The 22,090-nt window shown below is 41.7% G+C and overlaps 2 protein-coding genes across 3 annotated transcripts; both read left to right on the top strand.

Moving 5' to 3' along the window:
• The first annotated feature begins 2,356 nt into the window (after positions 1-2,356).
• LOC127368585 (elongation of very long chain fatty acids protein 4-like) lies at positions 2,357-10,133 on the top strand. Its single transcript, XM_051409544.1, has 7 exons — positions 2,357-2,718; positions 4,586-4,677; positions 5,357-5,544; positions 6,832-6,912; positions 7,855-8,026; positions 8,156-8,283; positions 8,716-10,133. The coding sequence occupies exons 2-7, from the start codon at positions 4,611-4,613 to the stop codon at positions 8,995-8,997; spliced, it is 918 nt and encodes a 305-aa protein (XP_051265504.1). The 5' UTR covers positions 2,357-2,718; positions 4,586-4,610; the 3' UTR covers positions 8,998-10,133.
• Positions 10,134-13,005: 2,872 nt separating this feature from the next.
• Positions 13,006-21,685, top strand: LOC127368319 (protein SOGA3-like). 2 transcript variants are annotated; one of them, XM_051408950.1, is made up of 10 exons: positions 13,006-13,963; positions 14,544-14,768; positions 15,070-15,228; positions 15,422-15,490; positions 16,106-16,375; positions 16,463-16,840; positions 17,215-17,877; positions 18,028-18,359; positions 19,365-19,405; positions 21,592-21,685. In XM_051408950.1, exons 1-8 carry the CDS (start codon positions 13,211-13,213, stop codon positions 18,136-18,138), a joined length of 2,628 nt encoding a protein of 875 aa, XP_051264910.1. In that variant the 5' UTR covers positions 13,006-13,210; the 3' UTR covers positions 18,139-18,359; positions 19,365-19,405; positions 21,592-21,685. The 2 variants fall into 2 exon arrangements, with proteins under 2 accessions (XP_051264910.1, XP_051264909.1); XM_051408949.1 differs by having other exon boundaries at positions 19,330-19,405.
• The last annotated feature ends 405 nt before the right edge of the window (positions 21,686-22,090 follow it).

Genomic DNA, 22,090 nt, shown 5'->3' with positions numbered 1-22,090 from the left:
TAATAAGGACTGTTTTTAATATTTTTGTGTTGAATTGATGTAATAAAATATAATCGTTTAGGTCTTTCAGCTTTTGAAACATCAGCTGCCCCACATTTTTGAGATAATCAGTGTTCAGGTAAAATGAGTCACTGAAACTGCAAAGCAAAATAGAGTCATTTATGATAAAACAATCTGATTAACTTTATAAAGACACAATATAACATTACATTACATACAACAATTCATGAATAATGACATTAAAATGTAAGTAAAATCTCTCCTCTCCTCTCTTGTTTTCTCCTGCTCTTGTCTCCTCTCCATTCCTTTCTGCCCCTCTCCTTTTGTCTCTTTTCCTGTTTCCTCCTCTCCTCTCCTCATTGTTCTTTCTTGTTTGCCATAATCTGGGCATATCATACTTTCATGTTATTTATATACACATGTTACATACATGCATATAAGCTACCACTAGCCTATTACTTCTAGGTTAGGCCTACATCATGCCTCTTTCACCTTTTCCTGTCAAGTGTATGTGTGTGTGTGTATATATATATATATATATTTCACAATGCAGCCTGCACCAAAACTAAAACACACACACACACACACACACACACACACACACACACACACACACACACACACACACACACACACACACACACACACATTGGACCTGAATAGAATAGAATAGAGTAGAATGTACTTTATTCATCCATGAAGGCAAATTCAGGAGGGATAAATAGAAGGGAAATATGAAGAGGCGTTTAATATGCTGTAACACTTTTTCACATAGTCATATATTAATACTGTTTAATAAGAGGAACCATCAAAATATTTGCTAAAACTAACTCTGAAGGTGGCTCATTTTAGCTGAAATGCATGGCTCAATTTACCTCAATACATTAAGGTAAATAAAGCCACCCAAAAAAAATGTTTTTTCATAAAAAAATAATTTAGCTAAGCAAAAATGTGGCATTATATCTGATGAAGGCTATCACAACATGCATTATACCCATTTTTTTTATAGCTGTACATCTGTTTTTTAGTGATTTATCAGCCTTATAATGTTCAAGTAAGATTTGTCTGCTCACAGTTCTCCTCAGCAGTCTGGAAGTGAGGCTTTGCCTCGCCCACCATAGCAACCATAGACCAATTAAAACAATTGTTTTGTATCAAGTACAGTTGTAGCGACAATTTGAAATTATTTGCAGCCACTGGCTATTAGAATTTAAAGAGCTAGGAGGCTCAAACCTTAAATGGCTCATTTTACCTGATGGCTCAATTTAGCTGATATCACCCTATATATACCTGTATATATCGTATATAGAAGTACATATATATGCTTTTCTTAATCTCTTTTGAAACATTTATATATATATATATGCAAAGCGTTGGTCCTCAGCAGGATTCAGTTGATATATTTATGCCTCAGGATTGTGGGGATATGATATAAACATGTATTCGTCTTAATCACCCGCACATAGTCTTATGGGGACCAACTGTTTTCTCCACACACACACACACTCACACACACACACACACACACACACACACACACACACACACACACACACACACACACACTCAGTTCCTCTACTGTTTTGGATACTAGAAGCTCTTTGGTCCGGGTTAGCAGAGTCCAGCTGGATCTTTCGCCCTCATGGAAAATCAAAGTAAGAACAAATCCATGAATGACACACAGAGCAATGGGAGCCTTTCTAGATGAACCAGCGGCTCAGTCCAAGTCATGAAAACTTTGATGTTCCTGGGTGTATGAGGCACTACACATTCAATCTAAATTTCCCTCGGATGTTTGGTAATTAACTTGTGATGCGCAGTATTTGCATGGTGACTGTACAGTTGGCAAATAACATAATAAACTTTGGCAGAGTCACAGCCTATTTCAATATGACCTGAATGGCTAACAATGTGCCTTTGCAGGATGTCTGGGTTGCCTACAGCTAAAAGGGAACTTTCATTGTTGAGTTACTGTAACAGAGTCAGGTTTCCCTCACAGAAACCTCCTCTCTCTCTTGAGGGGAAACAGTAGCCCGAGGGCAGGTGGACTGAATGGTAGCTTGACAGCACCATCTAGTGGGGGGAAACCCTGGGCAGAGACGACAGGGGACCAACATGTAAGCACCAGAACCAAAGCAGATGGATGCAGACGACTGTTCCTGTGGGACCAAAGATTAACCTTAAACACGACAAAGCCCACAGTACGTGTCACTCTGTAGTAGAACCGGTTTAGATAGTTAATACGTTAGTTTGTTAGTTAATAAGTTAGTCAATTAATTATTTAGTTACAGTAGTAAATAGCGAGGACGGACAGAAGAAAGTAAGTTAATTGTCTTTTCTCACAAAATAAAAAATAAAAAATAAAAAATTCCAACCGCCGTGAGCTGCCAACGTCTGCCGCGTGCGCACACAGGAGACAAGAGAGTGAATTCACGCATGCGCAAGGCCATCTGGCTTCTCGGTGTCTAGGAGATTGCAAGAAGATGATGCGGCTGAGCTGCCGGCACGGACTGAATGCATAATTGGCCTATCTTAGTCATAGATTTTCACTTGCCTTGTCCAGTTTCTTGCCAAATTGCCGTTTAATGTCGAAGTGTAACCGGTGCGGTGTAGAAACTGAATAGCAGTGTCGGCAGGAGAAGAGTGAAGCAGTAACTGAAAGGGAGTTGGGCATCAAATTGCACCGGATGTCATTACACGCTCTTAAATATCGAAGACGTAAGTAACATTGCATTGTTTTTCCTCATTGTGTGTGTGTGTGTGTGTGTGTGTATGTGTGTGTTGTGTTGTCGTTCATTGATGTCGAGCGTTGTTTTCCTACATTTCCCTTTAAAAACCGGCTCTCTCCCAGTTTCGAGCCTTATTTTAGGGCGTATTTAAGTAGCCATGCTGGAACAGAGCTCAGCCCTTTGTCCACGACATATCAATTATTTCTACGTGGGTCGACCCTTTAATGTTTATTGGTAGTTTGGTTGCTAGTCTCATTCTCGTCTTCATTCGCTCTTTTGCACCTTTCACCCACCCACCTGTTAAACCTGGGCGAAGAAGCACATTTCAATTAACCTAAAATGAAATAAGATAAAACAAGTGTGATTTTATTGGCTGTGGGAGAGCGAGACCTCTTTTTAAAATAAAGTATACTATCCGTGAGGTCATTTTTATTTATGTTTAATGTTGTGTTATTGTGGTGAAATTCCAATATTTATTCAAACCGAGTTTTATTCTCCATTTCTTCATGATCAAAGCTTTTGGTTTTTTTTATTTAGTGTCCCATCACACATGCAGGCAGATAACCATCAAACAGGCTTGTGGGTCGTTGGGCATTTGTACTTAGGCCTACATCTAAGCTCGTTGATCAATTGAATTTAAGCCTCTTGAGCGGTCCGAGCGAAACCTGCTGACACATGCGCCCCTGTCTTTTTGTGTGCGCACAAACCCGGTTAACCCTCTCTATCTCATTTCCCTCCGCGCCCCACTGCAGCCAAACTAAACCCCGAGCGGGTATGTTATCATATGAAGGCCTGCAACGACAAAAAGTCCATTCTGCAGATTATCTGCTGCTCATACACCCATGTGCAATATTGCTCTAAATACTCAACACGTTCCTGTCTGGGAAAAAACTCATGGGTGCACAGTAGTCACTGTATACAGAGCAATTAATTATTTATAGGGAAGCTGATCTGACGCATCGGATTAATTATAGATTAATATAGAGACACCTGCTCTCAGGTGGATAAGAACTGTTTGTTATGTAATGCTGCTTAATTAAAGTCAATGAGGTGCACATGTATCTCTCTTGATCTACTACAACATTATTACTAACTTATTATCACTAATTAAGTTAGATTTGTAAGTCATATCTGTCCTGTTAGAGGTTAATGTAAATGAATAGAATAATTATTAAATCTATCTGTCTGTCTGTCTGTCTGTCTGTCTGTGAGAAAGACATTAGGGTTTAGAAACAGAGAAAAATAAATTACCCAGTATCCTCCATTTCCTACAATTATCTCAAACTGTTGTGACTGACCAGCAATCATAAGAATCAATGGAAAGTGCATCAGCATCTTGTGGGAGATAATGTTACCGTACCGTTTTCGAATAAGGCGAAGTGAAGAGAGGCCTAATGTGGTCTTTCAGGGTGTTTACAGCTGTGCTGAAAAGAGTGCAATGGAAAGACTTTATCCATGCATGTATAACGAGCTGAATAATTCCATGCTGAGGCATATAATATATGACACAGCATAATACAAATCCCTGTCTAACAGGCCATTACTGCTTATACATTATCTGATAAGATCTCAACTAGAGATGTCAGTTTAATAGGATGCTGGAAAGTGTTATCTTTGGCCTGACATAAATATATATATATATATGAACAACTGCAAGATAACCATAGTAGAAGATGTGTTTCAGTAGTTTACAGGAGTATTTGTAGAGTGTGACACCTACTAAGAGCACAAAATGATTACGTAGTGAAGCACCTCATGCTACTGGTTACACTGATAGGATACGTATGGTCTGTAATTTAATTTGGGTGGCATTCACTGACTTGGACTCTCTCTTTCTGTCTCTCTTCCTGCCACAGTATAATCGAGACCAAAGGCAGAGCCATGGAGGTTGTCACACATTTTGTGAATGACACTGTAGAATTTTACAAATGGGGCCTTACTATAGCAGGTAAGATATTTACAATCACTTGTTTCTACATCGCACTAGAGTTCATTTTCAGATGCATGATTATTTAAAACAGACTGATTCATGTCCGTTGTTATCATTGTCATACAAATTCAGGCAAATCTTGTGGGTTATGATGAGATTGTAGTCACCAGCTTACTTGCATAGATACAGGAGTGCACAGAAAAGATAAGACAGATTTAAGACAAGTGTCCACTTTGACCATGTTGTCTTTCCAGAAGAGTCAACAACAAAAAAAAAGGCAGCATACTTGATATGTATATTATTATTACTTGTTGCATTAGAAGATTATGTGAGAGCATAAGTACATAGCAAAGTTTGGCAGGTCTAAGTTGAACCAGGAAGCAGCCACATGTAGTTTGTGCTGTACTTCAAAAATTCAGTTTGTTTTCACCTCCAAATACATAGTCTAAATGATATCTTACTCCTGTGCACTGTCCCTGTATCTTTACAATAAGGCTGGTAAGTAAATTGTTACCGTTACTCATAATGAATAATGTCAAAATAAACAAGTATGTTGTAAAGGCACTTTGAACTTGTCCTTTAGTAAGTAAGGTTAATACCGCATCTATTACATGTGTTAACTTTATCAACTGTCGTTCTGTTCTTTACCATTATACCTCACTTCTTCCCACCGTTGAAATTGACCCTTTTTTTCCAGACAAGAGGGTGGAGAACTGGCCGATGATGTCATCTCCCCTCCCCACTCTGGCCATCAGCTGCCTGTACCTGCTCTTCCTGTGGGCGGGGCCTAGATACATGCAGGACCGCCAGCCCTATACGTTCAGGAAGACCCTCATAGTCTACAACTTCAGCATGGTGGTCCTCAATTTCTACATCGCCAAAGAGGTAAGGAGATAGATTACTTCATGTTTTACTGCATGACACAGACTTATAGTCTTCTTCACCAGAATGTTAAAGGGATGACGTGGCAACTACATAATAAGACCCGAATAGGTTCTTCCTATACCAGTGTTACCATCTTTTACTCAGGTTACGTTGAAGAAACACTGTGGGACAGTAAATCTAGGCTTTACACTCAAATGTTAAATGCAGAAACATTTTAGACACATAACCAGGTATAAAATCACTGAGTACTGTGCTTATAGACCCTGTAAGTCTAATAGATAACAACATATAGAAATACTTAATATAGAGGGAAGCTGTCTTAACTCCAGCTGCCATAATCTGCTTAATAACATCTCCATACCAGTCAAAGGACATTATAAAATAAAAATGTGGCTACCACTTGTTTTCACCTCACCAATAATTATGCATGTTGCATGTTTGCAGGGAGGTTCACAGAATGCATGTTTTTATTTGGATAGTGCGCCTACTGATAGTTTAGTATCTGCAACAATTCATGAACATACATACCATTGTTTGTGCTTAACCTAACAAAACCTTTATTTGGTTACTATTTATCGCCATATAGGTGAATTGTTTTGTTATAGGTGAATCTCAGCTAATAAGATGATTAAATGTTACAAATAAACTTTCTGTAGGTGAACAATCCAAATAAAATGGAAACCATATTATTATTATTTATTTTTATTATAAAGAAAAGACGATAAGGATGTTGTAGAGAAATTTACACCAGTCCCACTGTGACAAACCTACTACTTAATGTAAAGCGACAAGACAATTACCCACAGTTGAACTACTTTAATATGGCCTTTAAATGGTTGAACAGTATGTCTTGTCTGCATATTATCTCATCTAATCACCATGCAAGTGGTTGTTCATCTGATTACTTTTTTCCAGCAAATAATGTTGAAACCGTTTGTAATACATATTCTCTATGTTTCTCTTTATGTTTTCTAATGAAAAATAAGCTATAGCAGTTTCTGTTATATGCGGAGCAGAGGATGGGTTTTACTGTAGCAATGATCTTCAATCCCTGAAATGTCTAATAGCTCTCAGATGTTTCTAATAACCTGCTGGTTTTATAGGAAATCAAATCATTTTGTCAAATGTTAAATTTCCTAAAAAATAAATGTCAGTGTTGCAAGCTTTTTTTAAATGTTTTCACCCTCCTTTTTAGAAAAGAAAAGTGTCAACAGGGATTACTTGTAAAATGTCTTACCATTTTCCTCTCACCCTCCTTCTGACATTTGGTTCCTTTCTTCCCATCAGCTCCTACTAGCCTCTAGAGCAGCCGGGTACAGCTACCTCTGTCAGCCTGTCAACTACTCCAATGATGTCAATGAAGTCAGGGTAAGCTCTTCTAATACACACATCTTAGCCAGTACACAGAGTTAGTTTTGTAAGGGGTTAAAGGAGGAAAGAAACAGATATAAGTTTATTATATCTGTAGCGATATCAGGACAAAGAGGGTGTGGCCTGTACTCAGATAGGCACGAGTAATTGGTCTCACCACCGTAACTCTCCACCCCTGTCTCCACCTTAAGGCCTTGCTCTTTCATGATGGCATGATGCCACACCGCCAAGGCTTAGGGAGCAACCATGTGTACTATGTGCATGCGTGTGTCAGGATGGGAGGGATAAAGAGTGAAACAGATGAACACCCAGAGACCGACTTGTGACATGTTGTGGCATAGTGGGATGTGATAGTGAATACATCTGCAATATGGTTTATTGAGTCTTTTCATATGAAAACATAATAATTAAACTCAACTTCATCCTGTCCTGTCAATTGAAATATTGCTTTCAGGAAAGGCATTTGCCTCGTGTTCACATACAATAGGAAGACATCACTACAAATGTGGCAATATACTGTCTAATCATAAAATGTATTTGTTATGCCCTCCAGTGGGTCTGTATACTATAATACTTAATACTCTCCATCCTACAGTATGATATTACTTAACTGTGTGTTTTATGCTTGATTCTTTCCTTTCCTTTATTTAATCGTCCTGTTCTGTTATACCTTGTTCACAAATATATCCATAAAAACTGCTCTCTGCAGTAGTAATTATTAGTATTTCTTTACTCAGTTGCCCTACATGACTAGAATCAGGAAGAGGCTTAAAGGGCTGATTAAATAGGACCTTAAGTGGCTGCAGAAGTGTGTCTGCACATTGTATTTAGAGTCTGATGGTGTTATCTATCAAATGCTATCTCACACACAGTGGTGTAAGTCCCAGTTCCATCGCAGTGAGCTGCAGTAATTTACTACATCCTGTTTTATGTCTTTAGATAGCATCTGCTCTCTGGTGGTACTATATCTCCAAAGGAGTGGAGTTCCTGGACACAGTCTTTTTCATCCTGAGGAAGAAGTTAAACCAAGTCAGCTTCCTCCACGTCTACCATCACTGCACCATGTTTATCCTCTGGTGGATCGGCATCAAATGGGTCCCCGGTGGACAATGTGAGTCAAAAGGATCTTAATCCAGATGTTGAATTCATCAGATTGATCTTGTGACCATGTGCCTCTCACTTCTGACTAGCTAGCCATTTATGTATAACTCCACCAACATCACCTTCGATCTTTTCACAGCATTTTTTGGTGCAACCATCAACTCTTCCATCCACGTCCTCATGTATGGTTACTATGGTCTGGCAGCCTTGGGACCTCAGATGCAGAAGTACCTCTGGTGGAAGAAATACCTCACCATTATTCAGATGGTGGGTATTACTTTACGGCTTTATGTTTGCAGATGTGTATTGCCTGCCATGTTCCAGATATATTTGTATACATATTTTTGCAGATGTTATGTTACAACACAATTTTATTACCACTGATTTAACTTTTATACTTGTTAAGTCATAACATTGCAATTAGAAGCACTAGAAAAATAGATATAGAGAGAGATATATTTATATCATGTTAAAATCTGTTGTTTTATTTGGCTTTGAGCCAAATACAGCAACGTTATATTTAGAAGCAGTATAGATATGTGACAATTCTTACAGATTTCTGTCTATTTTAATAAAAGACCCTTCATAAAAAGTTATTTTGTCTAACAGAATTTGTAAATTTATTGCATTTTTACCGGGTTTCAGGCTGTTATTTGCTTATTTCATTTATAATGTGTCTATGTTTTTCGTGTTCAACAGATCCAGTTCCACGTGACCATCGGCCACGCCGGCCACTCCCTCTACACGGGCTGTCCATTCCCCGCCTGGATGCAGTGGGCTCTGATCGGCTACGCTGTCACCTTCATCATCCTCTTTGCTAATTTCTACTACCATGCTTACCGACGCAAACCTTCCTCCACGCAGAAGGGAGGCAAGCACGTCGCAAACGGCACCTCTATGGTAACTAATGGTCATAGCAAAGTGGAGGAGGTGGAGGATAACGGGAAGAGGCAAAAGAAAGGAAGAGCGAAAAGGGAGTAAAGAAAGGAGGAGGGCTGGCTTGGCGATTAACAGAAAGAGGACAGTGGTTTTAAGGGCCAGAGAAGGAGGGAGGGGAAGGAAGGGATAAACAGAGAAGTTCAAACCAGACCGGCTTCATCATCCCTGCAAATAATGTAGAATGATGCGATTCGTGACCAACTTGGAAAGGTGAAAGAGTAGCAGTGTGTGTTTGTGGATGTATCTGTAAGGGTTTCTGGATTTGAGAGGAAGAGAGGGTTGTTGGTTGTCTCCATAACAGTTTTTTTTATCAAGAAAAGCAGAAATGCTGATCACGTAGGCTCCGCGCTCTTCTGTCCAGCTGTGTTTTTGGACCGTAATAGGACCAAAATATTAAAGGACCTACAAACTGCTCAGCATCCTCTACAGTAACTTATCAACCAAAATTCACCTCCAACTTTTGTACTCTGGATTCCAGTATTGTTTTAACTGAAAGCTTAAATAGTCTTTAATATGCTAATTTATTTTCTAGTGCTCTAAGAGTTTTAATGAATTTAACTTATTACCAACAAAAGAACATGCAGACGTTTATACCAAAGGTTATTTTCTTGCTTGGGGGGAGGGGTATTTGTTTATGAATACTTAGAGTTGTGCAAAGTTAGCAAACTAAAAAAAAAATAACAATACAACGTTCTCACGACTGCCATCTACTGTATCTAACTACAAATAATTTATCTACAGCATCTACCAATCCAACATGTCATGGACTTTACATTTCTCAACTGTCTCAAACTGATATAACTGTGCTGCATTTACAGAATGACATTTTCTTTGTGTTCATTGTTAATTAAAAACTTGGTTTAAAACACTTTGGGAGGGGACTGTAGTTTATTTTAGTATTTATGCAAATCTGTGGGCATCTTTGTTATAATACTTTTTTGTGGGTCTTCATGGTTTATTTCTTTTTGCTGTGCGATGTAGCCGAGGTGCAAGAATAAGAGATTGAAGTTCAGCTCAGTATTGTCTCACTGCCATGTAGGACTGAAGGGAAACTCATCCTGAAAATAGCTTCTTTTTTTTTAAAGAAAACAAATGGTTATTTCATTGTCTTATTAAAATGAAAGCGACACAGCAGACTGGCTGCACATATGACTGAAATAAAGACAATGTCAGCATCCCATTGTCTATGTTTGTTTCTCTTCGTGTTAGTTTTCGGTGTGAGCGTGTGCACCAGCCAGGCATTTGCAAAATCAACATTAAACCAGCTTCTTTAAGCAATGTTGTACCCAACATATACTGTAGGAGATAAAGACACCACCCATTAGGAACCTAATTTGGAGCCAAAGCTTTCCCATCCCCCATCTTCCCATTTCCTTTCCTCATTCGTCTGCTTCCTTCATCTCTCTCTCTCTTCCATCCCAGGATCTGCAGGATGGTGTGTAAGAGGCAGAGGTAGGCTCTGTCTTTGGCCTGTCCAGACAGATCTGCCCTAATCTTTGGGGTTAAATTGGCTTTAGCTCCAAAAGAGCTTATTTCCACGTCACTCCATGAGTTACCCAGGAAAGCAGGTCACTGGAAGAGAAGCCTTTACTAATCTGCCATCAGGTCGCTACTGTAACTCTCATGTTTATTAGTTAACATTTGGCTTTGATATAGTGTTGATTTATTGTGTGAATGTCTATACTTCCATGTGACATAAGGCAGGGCAAAGAATATCTGCACGCTCTGGCATTAAGTATTAGCAAATACATGATTTTTCTTTACAAGAAACAACCAAGTGACATCGGTGTTGTGAATTTAATATCCTGGTTCAATTCAGGACTTTACCACTCCCTCTTATGCACATATTTTTCCGCACACTATGCATCCATTTCTGCATTATCCTGTGACAAACACTATATCCTGTTGCTCTTTCACCACATTGTGGATTCACTAATGGCAGCTATTAAATTATTCATCCCCTATCTTTTTTTTCCTGTTGTCCAAAAACCTCAGATCTCACCCATTCTGCTATTACTTCATGTTTAGCCACTTTTTTCCCACATCCTCGACCCACTGTACATGCCCTACTTTGCGGTCTTCCATCTTATCCTGGTGCACCACCACCTGCTTCTTTGCATCCATGGCATGAGGGTGGAGGTGGAGGAGGTCCAAGGCTGTAGATGTGAATGATAGACTGGATGAGGTGAGTAAGAGGAGGCGTACTTGTCCTCCATGGGGACTCAGAGGAATCTAAGCCAGGGACTAAGAGGATTGCAGAAGGGCCAGGCTTTTCTATCAAAGGCATTTAGCACAGGTCACTATAACCTGCATCCCTGCTGCTGCAGGAATGTCCATACGCATACCTGTAGGCACACACATACTATGGATCTTGGGCACAGATCTGTGTGCCAGATTAACTACTACAGGTCTACTGAAAGTGCACTTTGATGCAGATCTTTAAGTTAATGCACCCCCATGCAACTCTCTGGAAAAGTATTTAAGCATAGAACAAATTAATGTCTCCCAAAAATGTTACTTATTCCCTGTCTTTCACAATGTGGTGTTGTGTGTGTGTGTGTGTGTGTGTGTGTGTGTGTGTGTGTATATATATATATCTATATCTATAGATATAGATATAGATATAGATATAATTTAATTAGCTGACTGACAGTCAACTGGCCCATCCAGTCTTCTGAGAGGGCCAGTCTGTTGAAGGGTGAAGGGTCAGTTTGCATGGGTTAAATCTCTGCAAACCTGACCCTTCACTCACTCATCTCATTAGCAATTATATGACTAAGGAGCTCATTCTAGCCTAACAGAGTGGAAACAGTCAGCGTTTTACTGGCTCTCCTGTGTGGGACAGATTGCTTTCAGAGTTTGTGCTGACTGGGTTGTGTGTGTGCAGAGCACCCCCTGCTGGGACTGAAAGTAGTTACATTACATGAGTGGATCAGAAATGGATATGGGCCACATAATGTGAATCCTGGCAAAAGTGGGCAACATATATTGTATGTAGCCTACATGAAATCTTTAATGTATTAAACTCAGTGTCAAGCAAGAAACAACTGTGTTATTGTGCAAACAATTGACTGGCTCTAGGTTCTGATGTGACATTAGTTTGTACTAGATACTTGTATGTTTGCACAATATAAATTGAAATGATAATGGCCTCAAGGCCTAACCCTAACCCTGCATTATTACATTATTACTATTACAGTACTACCTTTTGAGTCTATATTATTTCAGTTTATCTTGTGCCCACGTGCCACATTTCACCAATTTGTTCTTTCATTAAGGTGGGGGACAGATTTTAAAAAAGAATAGTCAAAATTGAAGCATCCTGTGGGCTGAAATATCCTGACTTTTAGTCCCTACTATTGGTCAAGCTGCAAAAAGACCTGTTCATACAATTCTTGTAATGCAACTCAGTGCTGTCTCTTGTTAGATCCTCCTGCTTGATAAATGCCCACAGCTTTTCCCCCGAGTTTGTAACACAGACTTAAGAAATGATAAATCTCGTGCCAGTTATGAGATCTTATCAGGCTTATTTTGTCAGACATTAGAAAGCCTAGGGGGTTAAATTGGGGTCTCCAATTAGCCCTGGGAGTTTAATCCAGCTAACTACTGTAGCAAACCAAGGTTATTACATTCTGCTCATTATTCTAAATGTTTACACTTACACTGTAAAACCTTGTGCAACTTGCTTTTGCAGTACTCTACTTAATCATGGCCTTGCTGATTAATTTGAATATGAGACAGAGAAAGGAAGGGGTTGGGGTTTCGGCATGGGGGGGGGGCTGTTCACTTCCTGGTTTGACGTACATATCTACGTCATATGGTCAGTGCCCCTGCAGTGCCTGGTGGTGCCCTGTGTCAGCGACTCAGTAGTCTGCGGTAAGAATTCACCCAATCTGTGGAGCTGCCTGAGAAAGTGCATCAGTTTGTAAATAAATCTGTCGTGCAGAGCCTGTCGGTCCAGGAGGCGGCTGTCCATCTTTGAATGGTCGTTGTAAAACAAGTAGGCCTACACTTTCCTTGTAAAGTTATGTTGTGGGTCACAATGGGGCGATGAGAAAAGCGGCACCTAGTGGCTTCCTTATGGGAAGCATCTTCCTCTAAGTTCAAACTTTATGGTTGTTTTAATGTCACAATGTGGATGAAACCGGGTTACGCTTTGTTTTTAAATGAGTTTGGGCCTTCTGTGAAGTTGTTTTAAGTTTTACTCATGAGCAACCAGAAATTATAGCCGAAGTTTGGAGTTTATTAGCAGAAAATGAAGCCTGCCGCCGGCGGCGCTGCAGTTCCTCCATCATCATCATCATCCACAGACAATAGCGCAGGGAGGAGGAGGAGGCAGCACCGGGCTCCCTCGCCAGCCAGAGCCCAGGAAGGGGCAACCAAGCGAGCTCCGAGACACCCAGGCAGATCCCGGTCCCCTCTTACCGCAGAAAGGAGCAGAAACATCGGGGTGAGGGAGAGTCTGAGGTCCGCTGACGGAAGGGAGAGGGAGCCCGAGAGCCTCGCCGGGGCAGCTGTTCACCCGGATGGTGCTGAAGCTGATCTAGTCAGACCAAACAGGGCGGATGCTGTCGGGGAAGATCCGACGGATTCATCAGCGTCGGCCCGTCGCTCCACTTTGCGTCTTCCCTGCCTCAAAGGCGACCACCCCCGGCGTCTGTTGCCCGGTCGAGCCTCGCCTTCTTTTTCCGCGGAGGAGAAAGGGAAGAAACCCGGCGGAGAGGAAGGCGGACGCAGGGAGAGAAGCGGCTGTGGTGCGGGCCTCGGTTTGGGTTTGTGGAGAGGAGGATGCTTACAGGCTGAACTGATCCAGTTCCATCTGCAGAGGAGGCTGAAAAGAAGCGGTGCGAAGATGCAAACCAAGGCCGACAGCATGGGCGCAGAGGAGGCCGCTCTGGGGGAGCCGGAGCCGGCTGCAGAGGCGACAGAGGCGGGGTCCGTGACACAGCAGGACCAGGCCTTTGAGGACGAAATGGAGAGACTGCTGGAGGAAAATGAAGATCTTAAGGTTTGATATATATATATATAGTATGTATGCTGGTGCCAGAATCGTAGGCCACATTTGTCTTTTAATATTAAGGAGATAGAAAATTCCTGTTTTTATTTAAAGGCACATTACTCCAGCCCGAATCTGTGTTTGCAGGGTCATTTACTGACTGAAAGATAGATAAACATCAATTGATTTGTCTGTTGAACATCCTCCACGTCTTCACTGAAATTAAAGCCAAGGCCTAAACTGAAAATACACAGGCTACAGATGACTAATTGGTTATTGATCACACTGGTTGGCCATTGATCTGCTGGGATCAATGATATCTTGTGTTAAAATGAGGCACAACCATGGGAGTCAACAGCTTGGATTTACATGCTGTGTGTGTGTGTGTGTGTGTGTGTGTGTGTGTGTGTGGCAGTTAATATCTACAGCCTTGAAGTAGCTGGCTATATTTGGCTCAAGTCCAAAACATCCATTATTCCATCTGTGGAGTCAAAAACTCAGATTCAAAAACCACAAACAGCAGAGATTAGCCACTGCCTGATCGTAACCATCTCATAACTGTAACACATAATCTCTACTGTGCGCTTGCCAGTGTGAAATTGAAGAGATGAGGACCGAGATGGATGAGATGCGAGACACGTTCTACGAAGAAGACACTTGTCAGCTGCAGGAGATGAGGCGTGAGTTAGAGAGGGCCAATAAAAACTGCCGGATCCTGCAGTACCGTCTGAGGAAGGCGGAGAGGAAGAGGCTGCGCTACGCCCAGACAGGAGAGATCGATGAGGAGCTGCTCAGGAGTCTGGAGCAGGACCTGAAGGTACAGAGGGGAGGGGAAGGTGCCTGTGTCTGGGTGCAGTTTTCAGGACATTTGTTGGTTGTTTTGTCTCATAAATGTCTATTTTCATGAATGTGTATGCAAGCTTTAAATGTAGCCACAGCTGTAAGTTAAAGTATTGTATTTCCAAAGTGTTTGGGGTATGAAATGCCTAAAGATTGTAAGACGTTATTAAAAGTTCAGATAAAATAAAAAAATAAAGTGAAAAAAAACATAAAACGTGAACTAAATTATGTTTTTTTTAAGTTTTGTTTTCAATTAAGTCACACTACAACCACTGCAGGTAGCAAAGGATGTGTCTGTGAGACTGCACCATGAGCTGGAAAAGGTGGAGGAGAAACGCACAAAGACAGAGGAGGAGAATGAAAAACTGAGACAGAAGCTCATAGAGGTGGAGGTGACCAAACAAGCCCTGCAGAATGAACTAGACAAAACCAAAGAGGTAAGTAAACGCACATCCTTTCTGCCAATATATAATCTTAAATGTTACACACTGGACCTTTAAGCTATCCAAAAAATGCTGTAATCAATCACAAATCAGAGTGGGAATGGGAGGAATACACATATAAACACATACATTCTCACACATATAAAAAGAAAGAACCTTAATTTTCCAAATTACTGTTGTCCAACAGTCTCAAAAGAGAAGAGGAAGCAAGGACATCCAGAAGACAGACAGGAAATCAGCACAGACTCCTACAGAGGTGAGATGTTTTCACAAATAAAAAATCCTGTTTTTGTTATTTTTTCTTGCATAAACAATCATATTGCCCATAATGACGGAGATAATCATCTGGAAGTATCTTCTTGAAGAACATCTGGTGTGCTGTATCTCTTTCTGTAAACTCATCTTTAAATAATTATCTTTTCCCTCCACCTTGTCTTTGCATTATTATGTCATTAGTGACATATGTCATTAGTTTTATATGTTATTAGTTATATTTGAATTCCAGACATCTATAAGACTTATTGAAATACTGTACACAGATCCTGCAGGTTTAGCTCACATCCCAGGGTCAAACATTGATTTTCCCTTCCGGCTGCAGCAGGGCAAAATCCAGTCATTTTAAAGAAAAGTATATTTAAATGAAGGCTGAGACTTTGCAGAGCTTTAGACTTAACAGACGTCAAACATCCTCTTGGTCCAATGATTTTTGGCTTAGAAAGACTGTGGTACAAAATCTTCTCCTTAATCTTAAATCCTTCCATCTTTACGTCTTATTGCAGAGACCAACCATGTGAACTTCAGGATTAGATTTGAACCGTTTCTACTTAACTGCACTTTCATATTTACGGTCTGTGTTGTCTCTTTGCTCCAGGAGGACAATGAGGACCTTAAGTGCCAACTAGCTTTCATCAAAGAGGAAGCAGTGCTCATGAGAAAGAAGACGGCCAAGATTGACAAAGAGAAGGACCGGCTGGAGCAAGAGCTGCAGAAGTACCGCTCCTTCTATGGAGAACTGGACAGCACCCATCCTAAAGGAGAAGCTGGGGGTCCGCCCACCACCCGGGAGTCAGAACTGAAGCTACGGCTCCGCCTAGTGGAGGAGGAGGCTAACATCCTGGGGAGGAAAATAGTTGAGCTGGAGGTAAGAGCATACATAATTCACTGGTCAGTTAAAGGGGATGATAACTCAGCACACGTCATGTGAGCACTGAGCTTTTCTACCCCACAGGTTGAGAACCGTGGCCTGAGGGCCGAGCTTGATGACCTCCGTGGTGAAGGAGAGGGCGCTGGAAGCTCTGGGTGTGGAGCGATGGGCGGGTCGGGCACAGGGCGAGGCCTCGGTGATGATCTAACGGAGCTCCGACAGCAGCTGCAGTTGGTGGAGGACGAGGCAGAGCTACTGAGAAGGAACCTCGCTGATGCCGAAGAACAAAACAAGAGAGTGACTGGCGAGCTGAACAAGTTACGGTTCAAAGCCGGCACCCACGAGGGAGGCGCCAGGCATGGGGGCGGAGCAGGAGGTGCAGGGATTGATGGAGCAAAGGCAGAAGCCCTGCAGGAGGAGTTAAAGGCAGCAAGGCTACAGATTAATGACCTAAGTGGCAAGGTATTACAAGTTGATTGATAATACTGACACTTTGATTATGAGCTGGCAAAATATAAATATTCTGAAATTCTGCTTTTATGACTTTACTGTAGTCAGATCTCAATCTCAATCCCATGATGGCACTATAAGAAAAGTCAGGGGATCAACAAAGTCAAAGGGAATAATCGTTGGGAGAACTTATTTCATAGCAATAAACTAAAGTGTTGGACCAACCAACCAAGAGACTTTTCCATTCATAGAATAATTTCACTACTGTGGCTAAAAATGATCCTGTTATGCCTCATTCTAAAATCTTTGGAAATGATTATCTTTGCTGTTTTGTAAAAATCTGATCACAAAATGTTATCACTGTACATCTCTTTGTCTTTCTTCAGGTGATGCAGCTGCAGTACGAGAACCGTGTGCTCCTCTCCAACATGCAACGCTATGACCTGGCCTCCCACCTCTCCCTACGGCCGAGCCCGCGGGACAGTGATGCGGAGAGCGATGCCGGCGGTGCCACAAGCGGTCGCCGTGAGAGTGACGAGGACTCCACCTCTTCTCGCCTCCTCCCACCGCACCGCAAACGCGAGGGCCCTGTGGGTGGGGAAAGCGACTCAGATGAGGTCAGAAACAATAACGGAAGCAGCCGCTGCATGACGCCCACACGGGGGGGGGCCTACACCCCGACAGGGCCCGAGGGCGCCGTCTCCTCTGCCTTGGCCCGCTTCCTGCCTGGTGGCCGGTGCAGCCTGCGTGACAGGCAGCAAATGATGGACATCCGCGTGGAAGCAGAGAGGCTCGTTCGGACCATCGACCGGCTCATCGCTGACACGGCCACTGTCATTTCAGAGGCGAGGGTCTACGTTTCAAACGGCGACCTGATGTTTGGGAGAGGAGAGGAGGGCGGAGAGGATGATGGGAGCAGGATCAGGGAACATGAGCTGCTATATCGCATTAATGCTCAGATGAAGGCTTTCCGCAAAGAACTGCAGGCCTTCATAGACAGACTGGAAGTGCCGAGGCTCGAGGACAGGGATACGGAGGAGCCGCTGTCGGTGAGACAAAGATTAAAAATGGGCTTGATGGTGACATTTAAAAAAGTCTTAAAAAGTTTAATGGAGTTTTTCTTCTTCCTTTTCCTCACTTAATCCAACCTCTTTATTCTCATCCGTTATGGTTTGTCACTCTACTCCTCCTCCGCCCAGATGTTCCAGCCTATCATTTTGCTCATCCTCATACTTGTGTTATTCTCATCCCTCTCCTACGCCACCATCTTTAAACTAGTCTTTCTTTTTACTCTTTTCTTTGTCCTGTGATGTACGCCTCCCTTAATTCACATCATTCCTTGTTTGTTTTTTGCTCTTTTTTTTTTTTCTTCCTCCCCCGCATCCTTTGTTGCCAAGGTAACCAATAGCACAGTAAAAGCTCAGCACTTTCCAAGGCTCCTGTCACGTTCAAGAAAGTGTGGCTAGATTCAACACTGGAGTCGACATTATCCATAATAACACGTCACCATCCACATCAGTCCCTCAAGAAGGTGAGTTACTTTAAGAAAGAGAAACAGGCTGGTCAATGGTTTAGCTGATATTATTCCAGTTCTCTCTCATCATTACTCTGCATCCCTTCGACCAGAAAAATATGAAGGACCACACCCAAGCAGTCAGGGTAGAGATGGTTCTGTAATGAGTAATTGGGTTTATTACCTTTAAACTAATTTTAGTAGTTTCAGGAGGTCTGTTTGACCCAACAATAGATTTTATTGTAGAAGTTCATTCTCCACCAAGCACTTATATGTTCCTCTATGTTTGCCTCAGACGAATTAGATGTCTGTATTAAAGGAATATTTTGACATTTTGGGAAAGAACCATTACTCGCTTTGCCACTGAGAGTTAATCTAGATGACAAGATTGATTACGCTGTTATGTCTGTGTGCCAAATGTGAAGCTAGAGCCAACTACTGATAAGCTTAGTTTAGCATAAAGACTGGAAGCAGACTTTTTAATAGTTTTTACAAACCAACAAGATAAAACATGTAAATTATTCTTTAGAGGTGCTGTTAGGGGCATATTTCACCTTTGGACAGAGCCAGGCTGCCTGTTTCTCCCTACTTCCAGTCTTGATGCTAAGCTAGCCAACTAGCTATTTAATATACATGAGAGTGGTATGGATCTTCTCACTTAAGTAATCGCAAGAAAGTGAATAAACTTATTATGTCAAACTACTTCTTTAAGCAGTAAAGTGGCTGTAGTCCAGCTCCTATTGCTGTTGAAGACCATGAGATGCGTCTGAAAGTCCTAAAAGCTTATATTGATTATATGGTTACACATTAATAGATAGATATACTTGAGATAGGAATAACTTTCAGAAATGGCGGTCATATAGGGTTTATTACTGCTTACATTAAGCTTTAAGGTCACAGGACTGTAAGGGAGGAAACCTAACACCTTTCCATGCTGCTTTATGTCCTGGTTTAACCTTGTAACTAAATATATTTTCTCTTGTAACAGGTTATGACAGCAGTCACCTCGTATTTGTTTTTCAGAACATCACTTGCTGTACCACCCTGCTGTTGTTGCTCTCAAGGTAAAGTAAGGATGAAGTTTGTTTTTGACCTTAACTCCTGACGGATTTGTAATTTATTAGGGAACACAACAGGTGGAGGAATAATGATGATCCCGGTGCTTCAAACTGGAAGGAATTCTGATGATCATGTCGAGTGCCAAATGTCAGATCCTGTCCGGACACCCCCCCCCCAAAATTCCCAACAGGACCCCTGATTAGTTGCAGGCATTAGTAATTGATGGTGTGGCAGATGAACAGAAGCAACTGTCTTCAGACGTCACTGCAGCAGGATGAGTCAAGAACACAGTGTTGCACAATTGAAACATAAACAGTATCTGAAGCCTCTGCTATGTGTATTATATGGCATTTTACAAAATATGACAAAATATTAAACACTAAAAATGCTGAAACCGTGTGAAGTTTGATGACATTGAAAGTCTCTGTAGAATAAAATATGGCTTTTTTTTTATATACCAAACATGCCAGGCATCCACCTTGCAGTTTCCTTTCCGTGACTATCTTCAATAAAGATATTATTGACCGTGACACATTATTACTCACTGTGTCACCCACGCCCATTTGGCATCCCTTGGAAAAAATGATTTGCAGTGGGGCATGGTCACAAGATAAAATCTGCCCAAGCATCCTAAAGCAGAGTAGCAACAGAGAAGCCTATTGGCTGGAGAGATTGCAGCAGCTGAAATAGCTATGTAAACACTTTCCCTCTCTCCGTGAGCCCCGGTAATTATAGCCAGGATGCCGGTGACGACAGTTGTCCCATCGAGACTTCAAATGCTGGAATAAATTTGACATTATGATATTTGATCCCGGCTCCAATGGCGCGCCCACGTAAACACTGGGGAGCGGTATAAAGGCTGGGGACCCCGGCTGGAACAGGAGTTGTTTACCCTTTAGCTCGGCGCTCCCGGACTTAACCCCGATACTGAGGCGTGAGTAGAAGAAGGGGGCCCTTTAAATCCAGTCCGAGGGGGTTTTACGTAACACAGAGGAGGGAAAAAACGAGGGGGACGCACCGGAGAGAGGGGACGAGGGCGGTGGATGTGTTGGAGAGGCCAGTGCGCACAGCGCGCAGGGACTAGAGCAGGTTGAGGATTTTTTACTGGAGGGCAGTGAAAACTTGTTGGTTGAGCAAGGTAAGGACAGTTGTTTATTATTAAGGCGTCAATGGCAGCTGTAATTACCTTTTAGTGCCATATGGGATGATATAATTTATAAATATACAATTATTTGTGTATAGGAGTGCGGTTTATTTGAAAAAAGGTACTGAGGTTACTTCTGTTGGGCGCTATACAGATACAATTGAATTAAAATGTGATTTAATTTAGACAGCATGAATGGTAAAACCTGAAGTTGCCAAATCCTGTTATGGTGATTTTTTTTATTAAATTATAATATTTCTAATTTTATCATAATTTATAATATTTATTTTACTTTGAGCAGGTTGTATGATGTAACTTTTTACACTTTCTTTGTCTCTGACATACATCCCCTCCTCTGTCCCTCTCCCACACTCACAGGCTATGTAGCCAGTTTACTATGCATAGTTACAGGATTATTAATATCTCTACTCTTACATGACAGGTGGGAGGGAAGTGGCTGGTACATTCGGGCACTTTCGACCAGAATACTTGTCATATTCAATGATGGCAAACAACAACAAACCCTCGTTGTTTTAGGTTCAGTTGATAGGAGCTGCAACAATATTCAGGCGAATACTTCCATTGGGGACACAACTTCATTATGCCATTGATGAATGTTACCCAAGCCATATTTACATTTGACTGTTTCTTGCCACCTTGTGAGGCATACAGAGGCAGGCTGGAGGTCAAAGTGACCAAAGAGTCTAAACACCCGCAGTGCTGCCCATCACTCTTGTCCACACGTGGTGCATAGGTAGTCTTACATAGCTCTGAATTTTGGCCAAGAATGCGCAAGGAGACCTTTGACCTTTGAGAGGTCAGAAAGTGTCCTGTGTAACGAATAATTTAAGCAATAGAGACGAGTAAAAAACTCAAAAAGGGATAAAAAGGTTTCACTTTCTGCAATTTGACCTCAGGCAGGTGTCACTGCAACTGGTGCTGGTCTGAAACAGGTTGATGAAGTGTCAATTATGTTTACTTGAGATTTTAAAACAACACAGCTGGAGTATGCCAACCCTTTTTTCCTCTTTGTCTTTATTTTTATAGTGTTTCCAGGCCATCAATCCTTCCATCCCTCACTGGCAACCCCACAGTGATCTCTGACAGGAAAGTGAAACAGGAGAAAGGGGAAATTGCCATTTAAAAGGGGCCTCTGGGTATTGAGCCGCCTACGTCATGGCAGCCATCGATCTGGAGCGTGGGCTGGAACACGGTGGCCGGGGCTGGGGGAAAGAGAGGCCAGAGCTGGTGGACAACTTTGACTCAGAGATGCAGGAGTGGGAGGACCAGCTGCAGGACATACAGAAAAAAATTGAGGAGGTAAGATTTCGTATAATAGAAACTAGAAAAACTAAAGTAAATTTCCAAAGATATGATCTCAAGCTGCCCTTCGTCTCTGAAATCTCTGGAAACACACTTGATGATGACACATTTAATACAGTAACTGTGTCTATGCAGTGAGAACTTGGGGAGAACTTTTTACCTTTCTTCTCTCATTGATCTGTACAGTATTACACCTACTGATGTATCAATATAGACATCATAT

The sequence above is a fragment of the Dicentrarchus labrax genome, unplaced genomic scaffold (genome assembly GCF_905237075.1).
Source record: "Dicentrarchus labrax unplaced genomic scaffold, dlabrax2021, whole genome shotgun sequence".
Taxonomy (NCBI): Eukaryota; Metazoa; Chordata; class Actinopteri; family Moronidae; genus Dicentrarchus; species Dicentrarchus labrax.
The sequence above is the reverse complement of the archived record's forward strand: the minus strand, read 5'-3'. Positions and strand labels throughout refer to the sequence as shown.

Bases quoted from the DNA above. Each gene is read 5' to 3' on its own strand.
- LOC127368585 (XM_051409544.1), top strand. From the start codon at position 4,611: ATGGAGGTTGTCACACATTTTGTGAATGACACTGTAGAATTTTACAAA. The intron at 5,545-6,831 runs GTAAGGAGATAG...TCTTCCCATCAG, and splicing joins ATTTCTACATCGCCAAAGAG to CTCCTACTAGCCTCTAGAGC. The intron at 8,027-8,155 runs GTGAGTCAAAAG...ATCTTTTCACAG, and splicing joins ATGGGTCCCCGGTGGACAAT to CATTTTTTGGTGCAACCATC.
- LOC127368319 (XM_051408950.1), top strand. From the start codon at position 13,211: ATGAAGCCTGCCGCCGGCGGCGCTGCAGTTCCTCCATCATCATCATCA. The intron at 13,964-14,543 runs GTTTGATATATA...TGCGCTTGCCAG, and splicing joins AGGAAAATGAAGATCTTAAG to TGTGAAATTGAAGAGATGAG. The intron at 15,491-16,105 runs GTGAGATGTTTT...TCTTTGCTCCAG, and splicing joins CAGCACAGACTCCTACAGAG to GAGGACAATGAGGACCTTAA.